The sequence below is a fragment of the Somniosus microcephalus genome, chromosome 18, assembly GCF_052327205.1.
Source record: "Somniosus microcephalus isolate GS21.2 chromosome 18, FLI_Smic_1.0, whole genome shotgun sequence".
Taxonomy (NCBI): domain Eukaryota; kingdom Metazoa; phylum Chordata; class Chondrichthyes; order Squaliformes; family Somniosidae; genus Somniosus; species Somniosus microcephalus.
The window spans coordinates 6,298,682-6,314,631 of NC_141004.1; the positions used below are offsets into that span (position 1 = coordinate 6,298,682).

Sequence of the window (15,950 nt, forward strand, 5' to 3'; positions counted from 1 at the left end):
GAGGAAGGCTCACCGCCATCTTCTCAGGGCAACTGGGATGGGCAGTAAATGCCGGCCGTGCCAGCGCCGCCCACAACCAGAGAATTAATTTTTAAACAAAAGTTGGTGTCTGTGCCGAATTGTGGGCAGTTTTTGAGCTAATGGATCTAAGTCTACTTGGAACTGGTTAAATTGCCCCAGTCACGTTGCGTGTTGGATTCACACAGCCACCAAGGAGAGAAAGACTTCCATCCCATCGCTGATCGTTGTGTTAGGTCCCACGCCCCAGGGTGTTTAAACCTGTGCACTGTATCAGCAGTTTCCCTCTATTCAATGGATGCCTTCTCTGTGTCAATCTTCTGTGTTGTACTTGAGTCTAACGCGTTTTAACTGCTTTGGCTGTCGGTGGTTTGTAATTGGCTGCTTGTTGTTCTCTAGCTGTGCTCTGCAGCTGTGTGTGTGTGTCTCCTCCCCTCCCCCTTACACCGATCTGTTACGCTGTCCTTTGTGTTCTGCAGGTCTCACATCTGTGTGCCCAGCAGCCGGTGCAGGGAGAGTTGGTTCTACGGTGCCAGCAACTCCAGTCCAGACTGGCCACTCTGAAGATCGAGAATGAGGAGGTGAGTCCCTCTGGGCAGCGACTGTCAAACAGCAGGACATCTGCCTCGGGGCTGGAATGGTTCCCGCAGCTGGTACAGTTCAGTAGGTTGAAGGCCGCTCCCCATGGCTCAGTGGGTTACGTGCCAAACCAGACTGACCCAGACCCCCAGCTCCAGTCCCTGCATGGGCCGAAATCGATGGAACGAAACCTGGGCGGGTTCTTTCACTGGCGGGGATGCACTCTGCCACTTTACTCCAGTGACACTGCAAATTTCCCCTTCTTTGTGACCAAGTGCTTCCTGACATTAGTCTGATGTTCCCACTTTGTACCAGTGTCTCCGTGTCATGCCGCTTTGGATTAACGGAATAGTGACTCGGGATTAACTGTTTCTATTCCACTTGCTATCTTCTATTCCTCGCTATGGTCCCGATTCATTCACTTCTTTCAAGGCTGAAGTCTAACTTTTTCTAACCTTTCATTTTGACTCATTCCTCTGACACTAGGACCAGGAGGAGGCCATTCAGCCCCTCGAACCAGCTCCGTCATTCTGTTCGATCACGGCTGGTCTGTGCCTCAGTTCCATTTACCCACCTTTTCACCATATCCCTTGATACCTTTACCCAAGAAAGATTTATCAATTTCAGTCTTGAACATTTCAATTGACCCTCAGCCTATTAGGGGAGAGAGGTCCAGATTTCTAGTACCCATGGTGTGAAAACATGCTTCCTGATTTCACTCCTAAAGGGCCTAGCATTAATTTTAAGATTATATCCCCTCATCTTGATTCCCCTACCAGAAGAAATAGTTTCTCTTCATTTAAACCCCCAATCAGATCTCCCCTCAATCTTCTAAACTCGAGGGAACACAAGCCCAGTCTGTGCAATCAGTCCTCATCATTTAACCCTTTTAGCCCCGGTGTCAGTCTGGTGAATCTGCGCTGCTCCCCCTCCAAGGCCGATAGAAAGAAGGAAAGAAAGAAAGAAAGACCTCCATCCTGACATGCAGTGCCCAAAACTGAACACACTATTCCAGATGGCGGATGCACTGAGTGGAGTGTCCCAGGGACTGATCCCTGAGACACTCCACTCAGTACATCACCCAGCACCGATCCCTGGGACACTCCACTCAGTACATCACCCAGCACCGATCCCTGGGACACTCCACTCAGTACATCTCCCAGCACCGATCCCTGGGACACTCCACTCAGTACATCACCCAGCACCGATCCCCGGGACACTCCACTCAGTACATCACCCAGCACCGATCCCTGGGACACTCCACTCAGTACATCACCCAACACCGATCCCTGGGACACTCCACTCAGTACATCACCCAGCACCGATCCCCGGGACACTCCACTCAGTACATCACCCAGCACCGATCCCTGGGACACTCCACTCAGTACATCACCCAGCACCGATCCCTGGGACACTCCACTCAGTACATCACCCAACACCGATCCCTGGGACACTCCACTCAGTACATCACCCAGCACCGATCCCCGGGACACTCCACTCAGTACATCACCCAGCACCGATCCCTGGGACACTCCACTCAGTACATCACCCAGCACCGATCCCTGGGACACTCCACTCAGTACATCACCCAGCACCGATCCCTGGGACACTCCACTCAGTACATCACCCAGCACCGATCCCTGGGACACGTCACTCAGTACATCACCCAGCACCGATCCCTGGGACACCCCACTCAGTACATCACCCAGCACCGATCCCTGGGACACTCCACTCAGTACATCACCCAGCACCGATCCCTGGGACACTCCACTCAGTACATCACCCAGCACCGATCCCTGGGACACTCCACTCAGTACATCACCCAGCACCGATCCCTGGGACACTCCACTCAGTACATCACCCAGCACCGATCCCTGGGACACTCCACTCAGTACATCACCCAGCACCGATCCCTGGGACACTCCACTCAGTACATCACCCAGCACCGATCCCTGGGACACTCCACTCAGTACATCACCCAGCACCGATCCCTGGGACACTCCACTCAGTACATCACCCAGCACCGATCCCTGGGACACTCCACTCAGTACATCTCCCAACACCGATCCCTGGGACACTCCACTCAGTACATCACCCAGCACCGATCCCTGGGACTCTCCACTCAGTACATCACCCAGCACCGATCCCCGGGACACTCCACTCAGTACATCACCCAGCACCGATCCCTGGGACACTCCACTCAGTACATCTCCCAGCACCGATCCCTGGGACACTCCACTCAGTACATCACCCAGCACCGATCCCTGGGACACTCCACTCAGTACATCACCCAGCACCGATCCCTGGGACTCTCCACTCAGTACATCTCCCAGCACCGATCCCTGGGACACTCCACTCAGTACATCACCCAGCACCGATCCCTGGGACACTCCACTCAGTACATCTCCCAGCACCGATCCCCGGGACACTCCACTCAGTACATCACCCAGCACCGATCCCTGGGACCCTCCACTCAGTACATCACCCAGCACCGATCCCTGGGACACTCCACTCAGTACATCACCCAGCACCGATCCCTGGGACACCCCACTCAGTACATCACCCAGCACCGATCCCTGGGACACTCCACTCAGTACATCACCCAGCACCGATCCCTGGGACCCTCCACTCAGTACATCACCCAGCACCGATTCCCGGGACACTCCACTCAGTACATCACCCAGCACCGATCCCTGGGACACTCCACTCAGTACATCACCCAACACCGATCCCTGGGACACTCCACTCAGTACATCACCCAGCACCGATCCCTGGGACACTCCACTCAGTACATCACCCAGCACCGATCCCCGGGACACTCCACTCAGTACATCACCCAGCACCGATCCCTGGGACACTCCACTCAGTACATCACCCAGCACCGATCCCCGGGACACTCCACTCAGTACATCACCCAGCACCGATCCCTGGGACACTCCACTCAGTACATCACCCAGCCCCAATCCCTGGGACACTCCACTCAGTACATCACCCAGCACCGATCCCTGGGACACTCCACTCAGTACATCACCCAGCACCGATCCCTGGGACACTCCACTCAGTACATCACCCAGCCCCGATCCCTGGGACACTCCACTCAGTACATCACCTAGCGGTGATCCCTGGGACACCCCACCCTACAGTTGGCCTGATTAGTTTGATCACGGCTCTTGAAAGTAGTCATGTTGGTTTGTTTCCAATCCAGCGGAACCTCCCCAGGAGTTACTGACTCCCTTATGATGACCTTCAGCCCTTTCATTCTGAGTCTAACCTAGCACCCTTGGGTAAATAGCTTCCAACCCTGAGGACTTACTGCCCCTTGAGCCCTTTAAGCCTGTCCAGGACACCCATGCAAATAATAAAAAGTTACTAAGTGACAAAATCAAAGAATATTTGTTTTGTTTCTGAATGAATGACACAGCGGCCTCTGTCCAATCGAAGGCTTCCAGTAAGCTCCAGACACGGGTCGTGTCGCGGATTTCCTTGTGATATATTTGCGGATACATTCCGTTTGTTTGTAAATGACCGCAGGTGAAGAAGACCATGGAAGCCACATTACAGACGATCCAGGACATCGTTACCATCGAAGACTTTGACGTGGCCGATTGCTTCCAGTACACGAACTCCACCGAGTCCGTCAAATCCACCCTTTCAGAAACCTTCATGAGTAAGCCCAGCATCGCCAAGAGACGAGCCAATCAGCAGGAGACCGAGCAGTTCTACTTCACGGTACGGCGCCGTGTTGGAGATACGGGCTTCGAGCAGATCTGTGGAGAGATATTCTGTCCTGGAGCCATTTACATCCCCGGGGGCGGTCACCTTAGCAACGCTGTCTGTCCCTGTCTATGGGTTGGTGCTGTCTGTGTCTGTCCTTGTCCATGGGTTGGGGCTGTCTGTCCCTGTCCATGGGTTGGGGCTGTCTGTGTCTGTCCCTGTCTATGGGTTGGGGCTGTCTGTCCCTGTCTATGGGTTGGGGCTGTCTGTGTCTGTCCCTGTCTATGGGTTGGGGCTGTCTGTGTCTGTCCCTGTCTATGGGTTGGGGCTGTCTGTCCCTGTCTATGGGTTGGGGCTGTCTGTCCCTGTCCATGGGTTGGGGCTGTCTGTCCCTGTCCATGGGTTGGGGCTGTCTGTGTCTATCCCTGTCCATGGGTTGGGGCTGTCTGTGTCTGTCCCTGTCCATGGGTTGGGGCTGTGTGTCCAACATGTCCACTGTGTTGCTTGTTAACATGGAGCACATGATCACTCAGGGAGGTTTCCAAAAGTTCTCCGGTGCTCATGCAGCTTCAGGACAGGAAAGGGCAGGACTTTCCAAAACAGAGGGCACACAGCATGTCCCTGTAAACTGTCTGCCGTTCTCTGATGCCTCACCATTGTTTCCTGCTTCTTTCACAGAAACTGAAGGAGTATTTCGAAGGCAGAAATCTGATCACCAAACTGCAGGCGAAACATGACCTTCTGCAGAAGACTCTGGGAGAAAGTAAGCAATACTTTTAATCCTCTTCATGATTAGCCAATCAGTGGAGGTGTGGGATCCTTTCTGTATAATTTAGTCCAAATCCCATCAAAGCTAGGCCCTTCAGAACAAATCCCTGAAACAATTAAATACTCTTTAACCTCTCTCACCTAATGCGTTTTTTTATCAGTTTGTTCAAGTGAACTGTTCCAATTAGCATTATATTACCAGTGGAATAGTCCACTACAAACAGAATAGGGGCTACTATTGAAAATGTATATATTCAGGATTTTAAACCTCTTTGAGATTTACACTCGGAATAATAGATCCTAATAGTAGACTTGTCCAAATTTAAAAGCGGCCGTTTCCGACAGAAGATATGTTTCAAAATACTTGCTCTCCTTCTGCCGTGTAAGAGATGGACAGAATCAATACAAACGATCTCCTTCGCAGTAAAGTTTAGTAAAATATTTAAAATTACCAACGTTTTTAGCTGAAAAGACCAGGACTGAGGTTTAACAGGAAAGCTGCTTACTGATGTGTCGAGGCCCAGCCTCACTGAAGCCAGCCTGTTCAGGTAGGTCGCCGCATTTTCTGTCTCAGGTCTGCCTTCCTCCAAATCTTCCGATTTAAAAAAAATCTTCCAGTAAAAGGCCCTGTGACATCTAAAAATCTTAGCCCTCAACAATCCCCCAAAGCCTTTCTACCATCTACAAGGCACAAGTCAGGAGTGTGATGGAATACTCTCCACTTGCCTGGATGAGTGCAACTCCAACACTCGAGAAGCTCGACACCATTCAGGATAAAGCAGCCCGCTTAATTGGCACTCCATCCACCACCTTCAACATTCACTCCCTCCACCACCGGCGCACTGTGGCTGCAGTGTGTACCATCTACAAGATGCACTGCAGCAACTCGCCAAGGCTCCTTCAACAGCACCTTCCAAACCCGCGACCTCTACCACTTAGAAGGACAAGGGCAGCAGACGCATGGGAACATCACCACCTCCAAGTTCCCCTCCAAGCCACACACCATCCTGACTTGGACCTGTATCGCCGTTCCTTCACTGTCGCTGGGCCAAAATCCTGGAACTCCCTTCCTAACAGCATTGTGGGTGTACCTGCACCATATGGACTGCAGCGGTTCAAGAAGGCGGCTCACCACCATTTTCTCAAGGGCAATTAGGGATGGGCACTAAATGCAGGCTTAACCAGCCAGCGACGCCCACATCCCATCAATGAATAAATTTTTTTTTTTAAATCCTCGGAAAAATCCTGCCTTTTTAATTAAAAAAAAATGTTTTGTACTCGCTGCAGGAACGTCGGAGCCTAAATCAAGGTCCCATCTTCTCAGCCTTCCTGAGACTTGGCACAGAACTATGGCAATTTGTCGCTTAGCTTGGGCCTCCAACAACACCTCTGACATGAATCAGTCATTCATGAAAGAAAGACTTAGGAAATAATACTGAGTGGCCTGCGGGTAGCGCTGTCTAGGGAGAGTATAAATACTCGGGCACGGGCCCAGCTTGCGCAGGACATTCTTAACAGGAACTAGTGAAGGACACAACTAGACCTCCATGTCGTAAAACAGTTGATTAAAGCTTTGTTTAACGCTTAGACCGAGTGCCCAGTAGTTTTCTTACGTCAACCTCCTCACTCACAGATTTTATACAGCCAAGAACCTGAGGATAAAGCCTTGAAGTGTAGGACCTTATCCTGGAACATTCCAGAAAAGAACAAACCTCAGATATATCAAAGTTCCTAGAGAGAATACATAACCATCCTTCAAATGTTGAGTGAACAGGTCCCAGATTGAAGGTAGCACTGGTGTTTGAGGTTTATTGGTACCAGACGTTATAGGCGAGAATAACAATTGGGACATAATGATTCAGAACCATACAAGTTTAACTTGATTGGAATTTCTCACGGGTAAACTCTATATTTTAGTTTCACAAGTGCCGCTCCTCTGGATGCATTGCTCTTGAAACCAGTAGTAGTTTCTCCGTGGTGTGCTCTAGTGGGTGAATGCACTGCCCAGCCTGATACAGACCAGAAGGCCTCGATTCCTGGTTTGAGGTAAGCCTGAGTGCAGAGGTAACTCGTGGCGATCGTGCCCAGTGCCACTGGGAGTTCCTCATTTGGGACAGCACCACACTGACCTTCAAAACTTAACATTCCTGAAGCAGTATAGGGTCCTTCTTTAGAAAGTACGCAGCCCCTTCCCTCTCCGGAAATAAAAAACGGGAATAAAAGGCCAGGAACACAGACTGAGACGTGAGGAAGAGCGAGAGGAGAGAAATCTGTTGAGAGGTCCTCTTTCAGTCTGGTCGGAGCCGACACCTGCCATCTGCTGAGAAGGTGCTTGGCTTCCGGAACGATCCCAGATTTTTCCAGCCTGGTTGCTTCCGATGCAGACCCGCCCTGCTGAGCTGAGCACAGCTCCGTCTGTTGTTGCTGAGCATTGAGCTCCGGAAGCCTGCACAAGCTGCCTGACCCACACGGCCCTGCTGTGTGTTTGCAGCACTTTGTGCTTTTAATTCAGCTTTCTAGTGTTTGCGATTTTCCCTTTATGTAAACTCCAATTCATTGTTTAACTGAATTTCTACCATCGGTCCTCTCCCCACCCCCAGCGCACATTGAAAATGCACTTTATCATCCATAGAATCTACAGCACAGAAACATGTCTTTCGGCTCAACTTGTCCATGCTCCACACGAGCCTCCTCCCACCCCTCTTCATCTCACCCTGTCAGCATATCCTTCTATTCCTTTCTCCCTCGTGTTTATCCAGCTTCCCCTTAAATGCATCTATACTATTCACCTCAACCACTCCCTGTGGCAGCGAGTTCCACATTCTCACCACTCTCTGGGTAAAGAAGTTTCTCCTGAATTCCCTATTGGATTTATTAGTGACAATCTTATATTGATGACCCGTAGTTTTGGTCTCCCCCAGAAGCGGAAACATCTTCTCTATGTCTACCCTATCGCACCCCTTCATAACTTTAAAGACCTCTATCAGGTCACCCCTCAGCCCCCTTCTAGAGAAAAGAGCCCCCGCCTGTTCAGTCTTTCCTGATAGTTATAACAAATCAGTTCTAGTATCATCCTTCTGAATCTTTTTTTGCACCTTCTCCAGTGGTTCTGTATCATTCTGGTCCACTGGTATACCTTGAATAATGTGTTTTATATATTTACAGTAAATAGGGCAGGTTAAAGGGGCCAAGATGCACACACTGAGTGAATGGACAGTTCATGGGTTTGTAAAGTGGGTGAGGTGTGAAAATGTGAAAGCGGAACTCTTTGAAATGAGCGAGTTAAAGAGGAAGAAGCATCTCGGAGGAATGCTCGATATAAAGTATTCTCTCATTGTCTCCATTCATCTAGTGCTGAAGCCCTCATCTGGGCTTGTCCCCTCCAGACTCGACTATTCCAACCCTCATCCGGGCTTGTTCCCTCCAGACTCGACTATTCCAACCCTCATCCGGGCCTTTGTTACCTCGAGACTCGACTATTCCAACACACTCCGGGCCGGCCTCCCATCTTCCACCCTCCATAAACTTCAGCTCATCCAAAACTCGGCTGCCCGTATCCTAACTCGCTCCAAGTCCCGTTCACCCATCACTCCCTGTGCTCGCTGATCTACATGGCGCCCAGTCCAGCAACACTTTGATTTTAAAACTCTTATTCTTGTTTTAAATCCCTCCGTGGCCTCGCCCCTCCCTAACTCTGTAACTTCCTCCAGCCCAATAACCCTCAGATCTCTGCGGTCCTACAATTCTGGCCTCTTGAGCTTCCCTAATTTTAATCGCTCCACCATTGGTGGCCGTGCCTTCAGCTGCCTGGGCCCCAAACTCTGGAATTCCCTCCCTAAACCTCTCCACCTCTCCGTCTCTTCAAGACACTCCATAATTCAACCTCTTCGACCAAGTTTTTGGTCACCTGTTCTGATATATTTTGTTTGATAATGCTCCTGGGACATTTTACTACGTTAAAGGTGCTATATAAATACAAGTTGTTGTTGTTGTTGGAACATTATACATGTAAGTATGTGTGCGACCGTTTCAATAACATGTTAAATCTGCTGCCCAGCAGTGACCTGCCACTTTGGGCGCCCCTCCCTCCAGCGGGTGGCCTGGCGAGAGGAGTGGGGGTCCTGGAGCCATGGGCAGTAATAGTGAGGGGGGCCGCGAGTCAATCCGAGAACGGGTACAATACAAGCTGTGGTCACAGCGAGCGGGAACGGTGCAGAAACTGGGAGATTACTAGCGGTCACCTCGCTGGCTCTTTCCTCCTGTGTGATTGTTGATCTCGAGTCGGTGCACAGAGGCAGCTCCCTAAACCGAGAAACCATTGAGCCTGTGAGTGTTGATCTGTGAGAGAGGAGGTGAGCAGACCGAGATTTCAGAGAAAATGACTGATTGAAGCAAACTCGTGAGGGTGAATTTCTGAGGAGAAGTTGGTGCACTTTTTTTCATTGCAGCTAATACTTTGTCAGAAGCGGGCAGTCCAAGAATCTCCGATTGTAAACAAACCGTTTCCTGCACAGGAAGTGGAAAGTCAGGGCTGCAGAAAGGGAATTCTTCTGTAGCACAGTTGGCGTGGGATACATCGCTGGGTTGGGGAGGGTGTGGGGTGGACGGGGGAAGGGAAAGAGCCCTGGCCCCTCATCAGGCCCTCCCTCTTGTAACTGTTGTTTCTTCTGCAGTTAATGCGATCGCCCTCTGAAACAGAGCGAGGAAACGGAGAGCAGCAGCACTGAACTGGTGAAGCTGTCAGCAAGCCCGTGCTTGGAGCTTGATGCCTCCTCCCCACTTTCTCTGGAGCAGATAGTATTCATACAGTCAAGATCCTCAATGAACCCCGATAATAAGTTTGAGATTGCCACAGATTAGAACCAGGGACGTGGGTTCAAGCTTAGAAGTGGGGGCTGGTGCTCAGTTTAGATTTCCACTTTACACAGAGGGTGATGTCGTGGGATAGACTGTCCAGGGAGAGCCAGTGGGAACATTTAAAAGAGAATTGTGTCAATAGTTGAGGGAATGGGGGATTCCGGGTGTTAGTTTTTGGGGCCAATCTGATGGACTGCAGTCTTCTCCAGTCCTGGACTGTCCTATTTTCCTGCCTTTTTCTGTTTTACCTTCATTAGTCTCAAAAGTGGAATTCCCTCCCCCCAAACACGCTCCACAAAACTCCCAAGGCCAGAACTTTTAGACTGGTTAACGCCCCCAGTAACCTCCGACAAACTCGTTAAGTGTCCTGCACCCTTGACCTAATCTCAGGCCCGTATTTTATTGATGCCTGTCATTTCCAGTATTTCCTGGTTTGTTTCAGATTTTTAACATTTCTCTTTTTTTTTCTCCAACCATTTTAGGCCAGAGGACGGATTATTCAATTGCCAGGTGGGTCCAATGGTTGACATTATAATTTCTGGATTTTCCCTGTTTTGTAGCTTTGGTCTCTCCCTATGTTGTGAACTGTCCAGTTAGACGCCCAATACGGTTAACCATTGAAAACCGAAAGGCTTAAAACTACCTTTCAGCTGAACAGATCCTTTTTGCACCTGGTATCCAGGCCCAGTCCTGGGTGAAGATTAGCCGCCCTGTTACTGGGGACACGTTGAACCCTCACCTACCCCAAACTAAGAGGAGCTCAGCTGCTGTTTGGGGGAGTGAAGCGGATCTGATCCGTGCACAGGGGGTTGTTCCCCGTACTGCTGAAAACAGTGCACACAAACACGACGCTGGGAGACTCGGTGTCTCCACTTCTCCTTCCCCCACCCATGTACTGTAGCAAGTCCCTGCAGTCCTCCTTGGGCACTTTAACACCTTGGCACAGATGAAACAAGGCGGCTGCCTTGAACCGGGCACCATGCAGTTGAGACGCAGCTCATTGGCACTTTACCCTCTCTGCAGTCGAGCCAGGCTTTCATCAAGCTTGACTCGCTATCCTAACTGGCACCAAGTCCCGTTCGCCCAGCACCCCTGTGCTCGCTGACCTCCATTGGCTCCCAGTTAAGCAATGCCTCGATTTCAAAATTCTCATCCCAGTTTTCAAATCCCTCCATGGCCTCGCCCCTTCCTATCTCTGTAATCTCCTCCAGCCCCACAACCCCCCGAGATATCGGCGCTCCTCTAATTCTGCCCTCTTGAGCATCGCTGATTATAATCGCTCCACCATTGGTGGCCGTGCCTTCTGTTGTCTAGGCCCTAAGCTCTGGAAGTCCCTCCCTAAACCTCTCCGCCTCCCTCTCCTTTAAGACACTTCTTAAAACCTACCTCTTTGACCAAGCTTTTGGTCAACCTGTCCTAATTTTTCCTTATGTGGCTCGGTGTCAAATTTTTTGTCTTATAATACTCGTGTGAAGCGCCTTGGAACGTTTTACTACGTTAAAGGCGCTATATAAATACAAGTTGTTGTGGTGCTGTTGGGGGTTATGAAAGCAAAGGCTTGTTCACTGCCGTGATCTGTGCTGTGGAGGCCTGATTCGATTCGATAGCTTTGGGTTTGTGCGGTCAAGGCCCGAGTTGATAGCATTCAGTGTTTATCTTGCTGTGTTTAATGCTTTATTTCTTTTCTCTCACCCTATCCCGTGCAGTGGGCGGCGGAACTCCAGTGTGCGAAAACAGGTAACTATCATGGCAGCGGCCCTTTCTGCTTTTTGTTTAAAGTGTGTGTACCAATTATATCATCGGGAAGATGTGGCTTCCAGAAGCTTTTGGACTCGGTTGCTGGGGAGTCTAGTCTGGCGACTCCCTCGCAACCGTCTGGTCTCTAGGCTCCCTCGCACAAGTCCGGTTGTTGGGGAGTCTGATCTGGAGACTCGTGACTCTGAGGCTGTTCCTCTCCGCTCTACTGACTGAGAGCTGGAGGGACTGCTTCATCAGACCTGAAGCAGCTCCATTCAATCAAACGTCCTGCCTTTCTATTTCAGCCGCTTCTGTGTGCCCGAGCCTGGATTCTTTCCCGTTCCGACCCAGCTATCACCAAACAACCAGTTGGCAGTCACTGCAGGCAGCTGCTTACAAAGTAACCGAGCAAACCGTCTTTGTAAAGATTACGAGGCCAGTCACTAGTGTTCAAGAGCAGCGCCTTGCATCGGCAAAGCATTCAGGGACACAATTCATCATGTTTTTATTATTCATTCCTGGGATGTGGGCATCACTGGCAAGGCGATGTTGTAGTTGAGTGAGGAGGGTGTGTCTATGAAGTACGAGTTTGGACGAGTGGGCATGAAGAGGGACTTGTTCTTCACTCTTTGTTGAGAAGGGCCAAGCCCCTCAGTGCAGGTTACATCAAGGTTGGAAAGAAAAAGAGAGATGAGGTAAATGAAGAAATGGTGCTTAGATAGGTTGGAAGGGCCTGCAGATTGTAGGAGGGAGGGGTGACTGGAGGTGGTGAGGACTGGCACAGTTTTGAGGTCCTAGGAATGGATGAGCTAGAGTAAGAGAGGGAGCGATGGGTCTTGATCTCAACACTGAGGATGGGGGTGGAAGAAGGAAGAGTGTGTGGGAGGGGGTTTGGAGCTCAGGAGGAACAAATTAAGAAAATTCAGAGGAGAACAGACTGTTGAGGTGAGAGAGATGTTGGACATTAGAGGTGAGGGAGCGATTGGCTGTTGGATGACATGTTGGTTTCCTCTTTTGTATCTTGTCCAAGAGTGTGAGAGAGGGGCTGGAAGAGCCTCCACAGATTAAGGAGCGGTAGTCAGCCAGACTTTGGTCTCAGGAAAGATTAATTTAAAAATGTCTTTTTAAAAATAAAAGGGGGCCAGTAAATCTTGTAAAGGCACTGTGGTAATACTCCTGGTATCTCTTACCATTTGGAGGGATTCCAGGTTTATCGAAAGGAGTTTGTAAGGGGTCAGGTCGGTTGTCTGTGGGGTTTCCCCAACCCTTGCTGAGATTTCCTTGCTGCTGATTATTTCCATTCCTTTGTTTCTAGGATGGGAGTCAGATCATTCCTCTCGTGGTGGAAAGCTGCATCCGTTTCATCAGCCGGCACGGTATGTGGAGAGGCTGATCATAGAATCAGAGAATCTCACAGCACAGAGGGAGGCCATTCGGCCCAGCGTGCCTCTGCCGGCTCTTTGCTAGAGCTATCAAATTAGTCCCACTTCCCCCTGCTCTTTCCCCCAAAGCCCTGTCATTTTTTGCCCTTCAAGTTTCAGAGTTACTATTGAATCTGCTTCCACCACACTTCCATGTTTCCCCATGTCACCTCATGCTTTAGCCAGTCACCTTAAACCTGTGCCCTCTGGTTACTGACCCTCCTGCCACTGGAAACAGTTTCTCCTTATTCACTCCATCAAAACCATTCATGATTTTGAATACCTCGATTAAATCTCCTCTAAAGAGAACAACCCCAGCTTCTCCAGTCTCTCCACATAACTGAAGTCCCTCATCCCCGGGACCATTCTAGTAAATCTCCTCTGCACCCTCTCCAAGGCATTCATGTACTTCCTGAAGTGCGGTGCCCAGAATTGAACACACTACTCCAGCTGAGGACTAATCAGTGTTTTAGAAAGGTTTAGCCTAATTTCCTTGCTTTTGTACTCTGCCTCCCTCTATTAATAAAGCCAAGGATCCCATACACTTTTTTTAAACAGCCTTCTTAACTTGTCTGCCACCTTCAAAGATTTGTATACATACACCCCCAGGTCTCTCTGTTCCTGCACCCCCTTTAGGATTGTACCCTTTAGTTTATATTGCCTCTCCTCATTCTTCCTACCAAAATGCATCACTTAACACTTCTCTGCATTAAATTTAATCTGCCATGTGTCCGCCCATTTCACCAGTCTGTCTGTGACTTCCTGAAGTCTGTTACTATCCTCCTCATTGCTTACTACATTTCCGAGTTTTGTTTCATCTGCAAACTTTGAAATTATGTCCGATATACCCAAATGCAGGTCATTAATATATATCGAAAAGAGCAGTGGTCCTAACACCGACCCCTGGGGGACACCACTCTACACTTCCCTCCAGTCTGAAAACAACCGTTCACCGCTACGCTCTGCTTTCTGTCCCTTAGCCAATTTTGTATCCACGGTGCCACTGTCCTTTTAATCCCATGGGCTTCAATTTTGCTAAAAGGTCTATTATGTGGCACTTTGTCAGATGTCTTTTGAAAGTCCATATACACAACATCAATGTTACTACCCTCATCAACCCTCCCCGTTACTTCATCAAAGAACTCGATCAAGTTAGTCAAAGATGATTTGCCTTTAATAAATCCATGCTGACTTTCATTTATTAGCCCTTATTTTTCCCAAGTGCCAATTAATTTTGTCCCAGATTATTGTCTAGAAGTTTCCCCACCGCCGACAATAGGCTGACTGCCCTGTAGTTGTTCCCCCATTTTTGAACAAGTGTGTAACATTTGCAACCCTCCAGTCCTCTGGCACCACCTCCATATCTAAGGAGGATTGGAAGATTGTGGCCAGAGCCTCTGCAATTTCCACCCTTACTTCCCTCAGTAACCGAGGATGCATCCTGTCCAGACCGGGTGACTTTTCTACATTGAGGACTGCCAACCTGTTAAGTACATCCTTTTATTTATTTTTACCCTATCCGATATCGCCACTGCCTCCTCCTTTACTGCTATATTGGCATCTAGTGAAGGCAGATGCAAAGTTCTCATTTAGTACCTCAGCCACGCCCTCTGCCTCCACAAAAAGATTTCCTTTTTGGTCTCTAATCAGTCCCACCCTTCCTTTGACCAACCTTTTACTATTTATACGTTTACGAAAGACTTTCAGGTTCCCTTTTATGTTGGCCGCTAATCTATTCTCATACTCTCTCTTTGCCCCTCTTAGTCCCTTTTTTAGATCTCCTCTGTACTTTCTATAATCAGCTTGGTTCTCTGCTGTATTATGAACCTTACATTTCTCATAAGTGTCCTGTCCCGCCTGTGTAACCCTCAGCATTGAACAGTGGCAGTGTGGACCTCCACTGCTGGCTCTGTTGCTAAGTGTAAGGCCCAGAGTGTCACTGACAACCACAGATCGGGGGTGGGGGGGGGGGTACACCTGGTTGGGTGTTGATGTTGGGGGGTTGTGGGGGGAGCGAGTGCTGGGTGTGGGGGTTGTCATATTACTGGTTCCAGAATTTGCAATACTATCCGTTCGCTACGGGCTCTGGGGCCCATTAATGGTGGTAGGGAAATCAGTGCCAACTTCTGTGACATCTTGCATCCGCAAGCAGAGCGCTAATGTGACCAGGCTTGTGGGTTTAATGTGACCGGGCGTGTGGGTTTAACGTGACCAGGCGTGTGGGTTTACCGTGACCGGGCGTGTGGGTTTACCGTGACCAGGCGTGTGGGTTTAATGTGACCGGGTATGTGGGTTTAATGTGACCGGGCATGTGGGTTTAACATGACCAGGCGTGTGGGTTTACCGTGACCGGGCATGTGGGTTTACCGTGACCAGGCGTGTGGGTTTAATGTGACCGGGCATGTGGGTTTAATGTGACCGGGCATGTGGGTTTAACATGACCGGGCGTGTGGGTTTAACGTGACCAGGCGTGTGGGTTTACCATGACCGGGCATGTGGGTTTACCGTGACCAGGCGTGTGGGTTTAATGTGACCGGGCATGTGGGTTTAACGTGACCGGGCGTGTGGGTTTAACGTGACCGGGCGTGTGGGTTTAACGTGACCAGGCGTGTGGGTTTAACGTGACCGGGCGTGTGGGTTTAACGTGACCAGGCGTGTGGGTTTAACGTGACCGGGCGTGTGGGTTTACCGTGACCGGGCGTGTGGGTTTAACGTGACCAGGCGTGTTGTTCCCACTCCTGCGATACGGGAGGGCAGTCTGTGCCCGTGGGTCCAACCTAGAAAGAGCCGGCACTTTAATGAGAGGGTGGGAGCTGTACAATAACAGGAGGTAAGTGGTTTACATGAAGTTCCTTC

General features: G+C 49.9%; 1 protein-coding gene across 4 annotated transcripts in view; it reads left to right on the forward strand.

Annotated features, from left to right (window-relative positions):
* srgap2 (SLIT-ROBO Rho GTPase activating protein 2) overlaps positions 1 to 15,950 on the forward strand; it is a 225,786-nt gene that overhangs the window by 176,163 nt on the left and 33,673 nt on the right. For all 4 annotated transcript variants that reach the window (XM_086010977.1, XM_086010979.1, XM_086010980.1 and 1 more), the window contains exons 8-13: positions 498 to 599; positions 4,129 to 4,326; positions 4,990 to 5,074; positions 10,419 to 10,446; positions 11,643 to 11,673; positions 12,989 to 13,049. In XM_086010977.1, the coding sequence (XP_085867103.1) occupies positions 498 to 599; positions 4,129 to 4,326; positions 4,990 to 5,074; positions 10,419 to 10,446; positions 11,643 to 11,673; positions 12,989 to 13,049 (505 nt within the window). The remainder of the gene's footprint in view (positions 1 to 497; positions 600 to 4,128; positions 4,327 to 4,989; positions 5,075 to 10,418; positions 10,447 to 11,642; positions 11,674 to 12,988; positions 13,050 to 15,950) is intronic.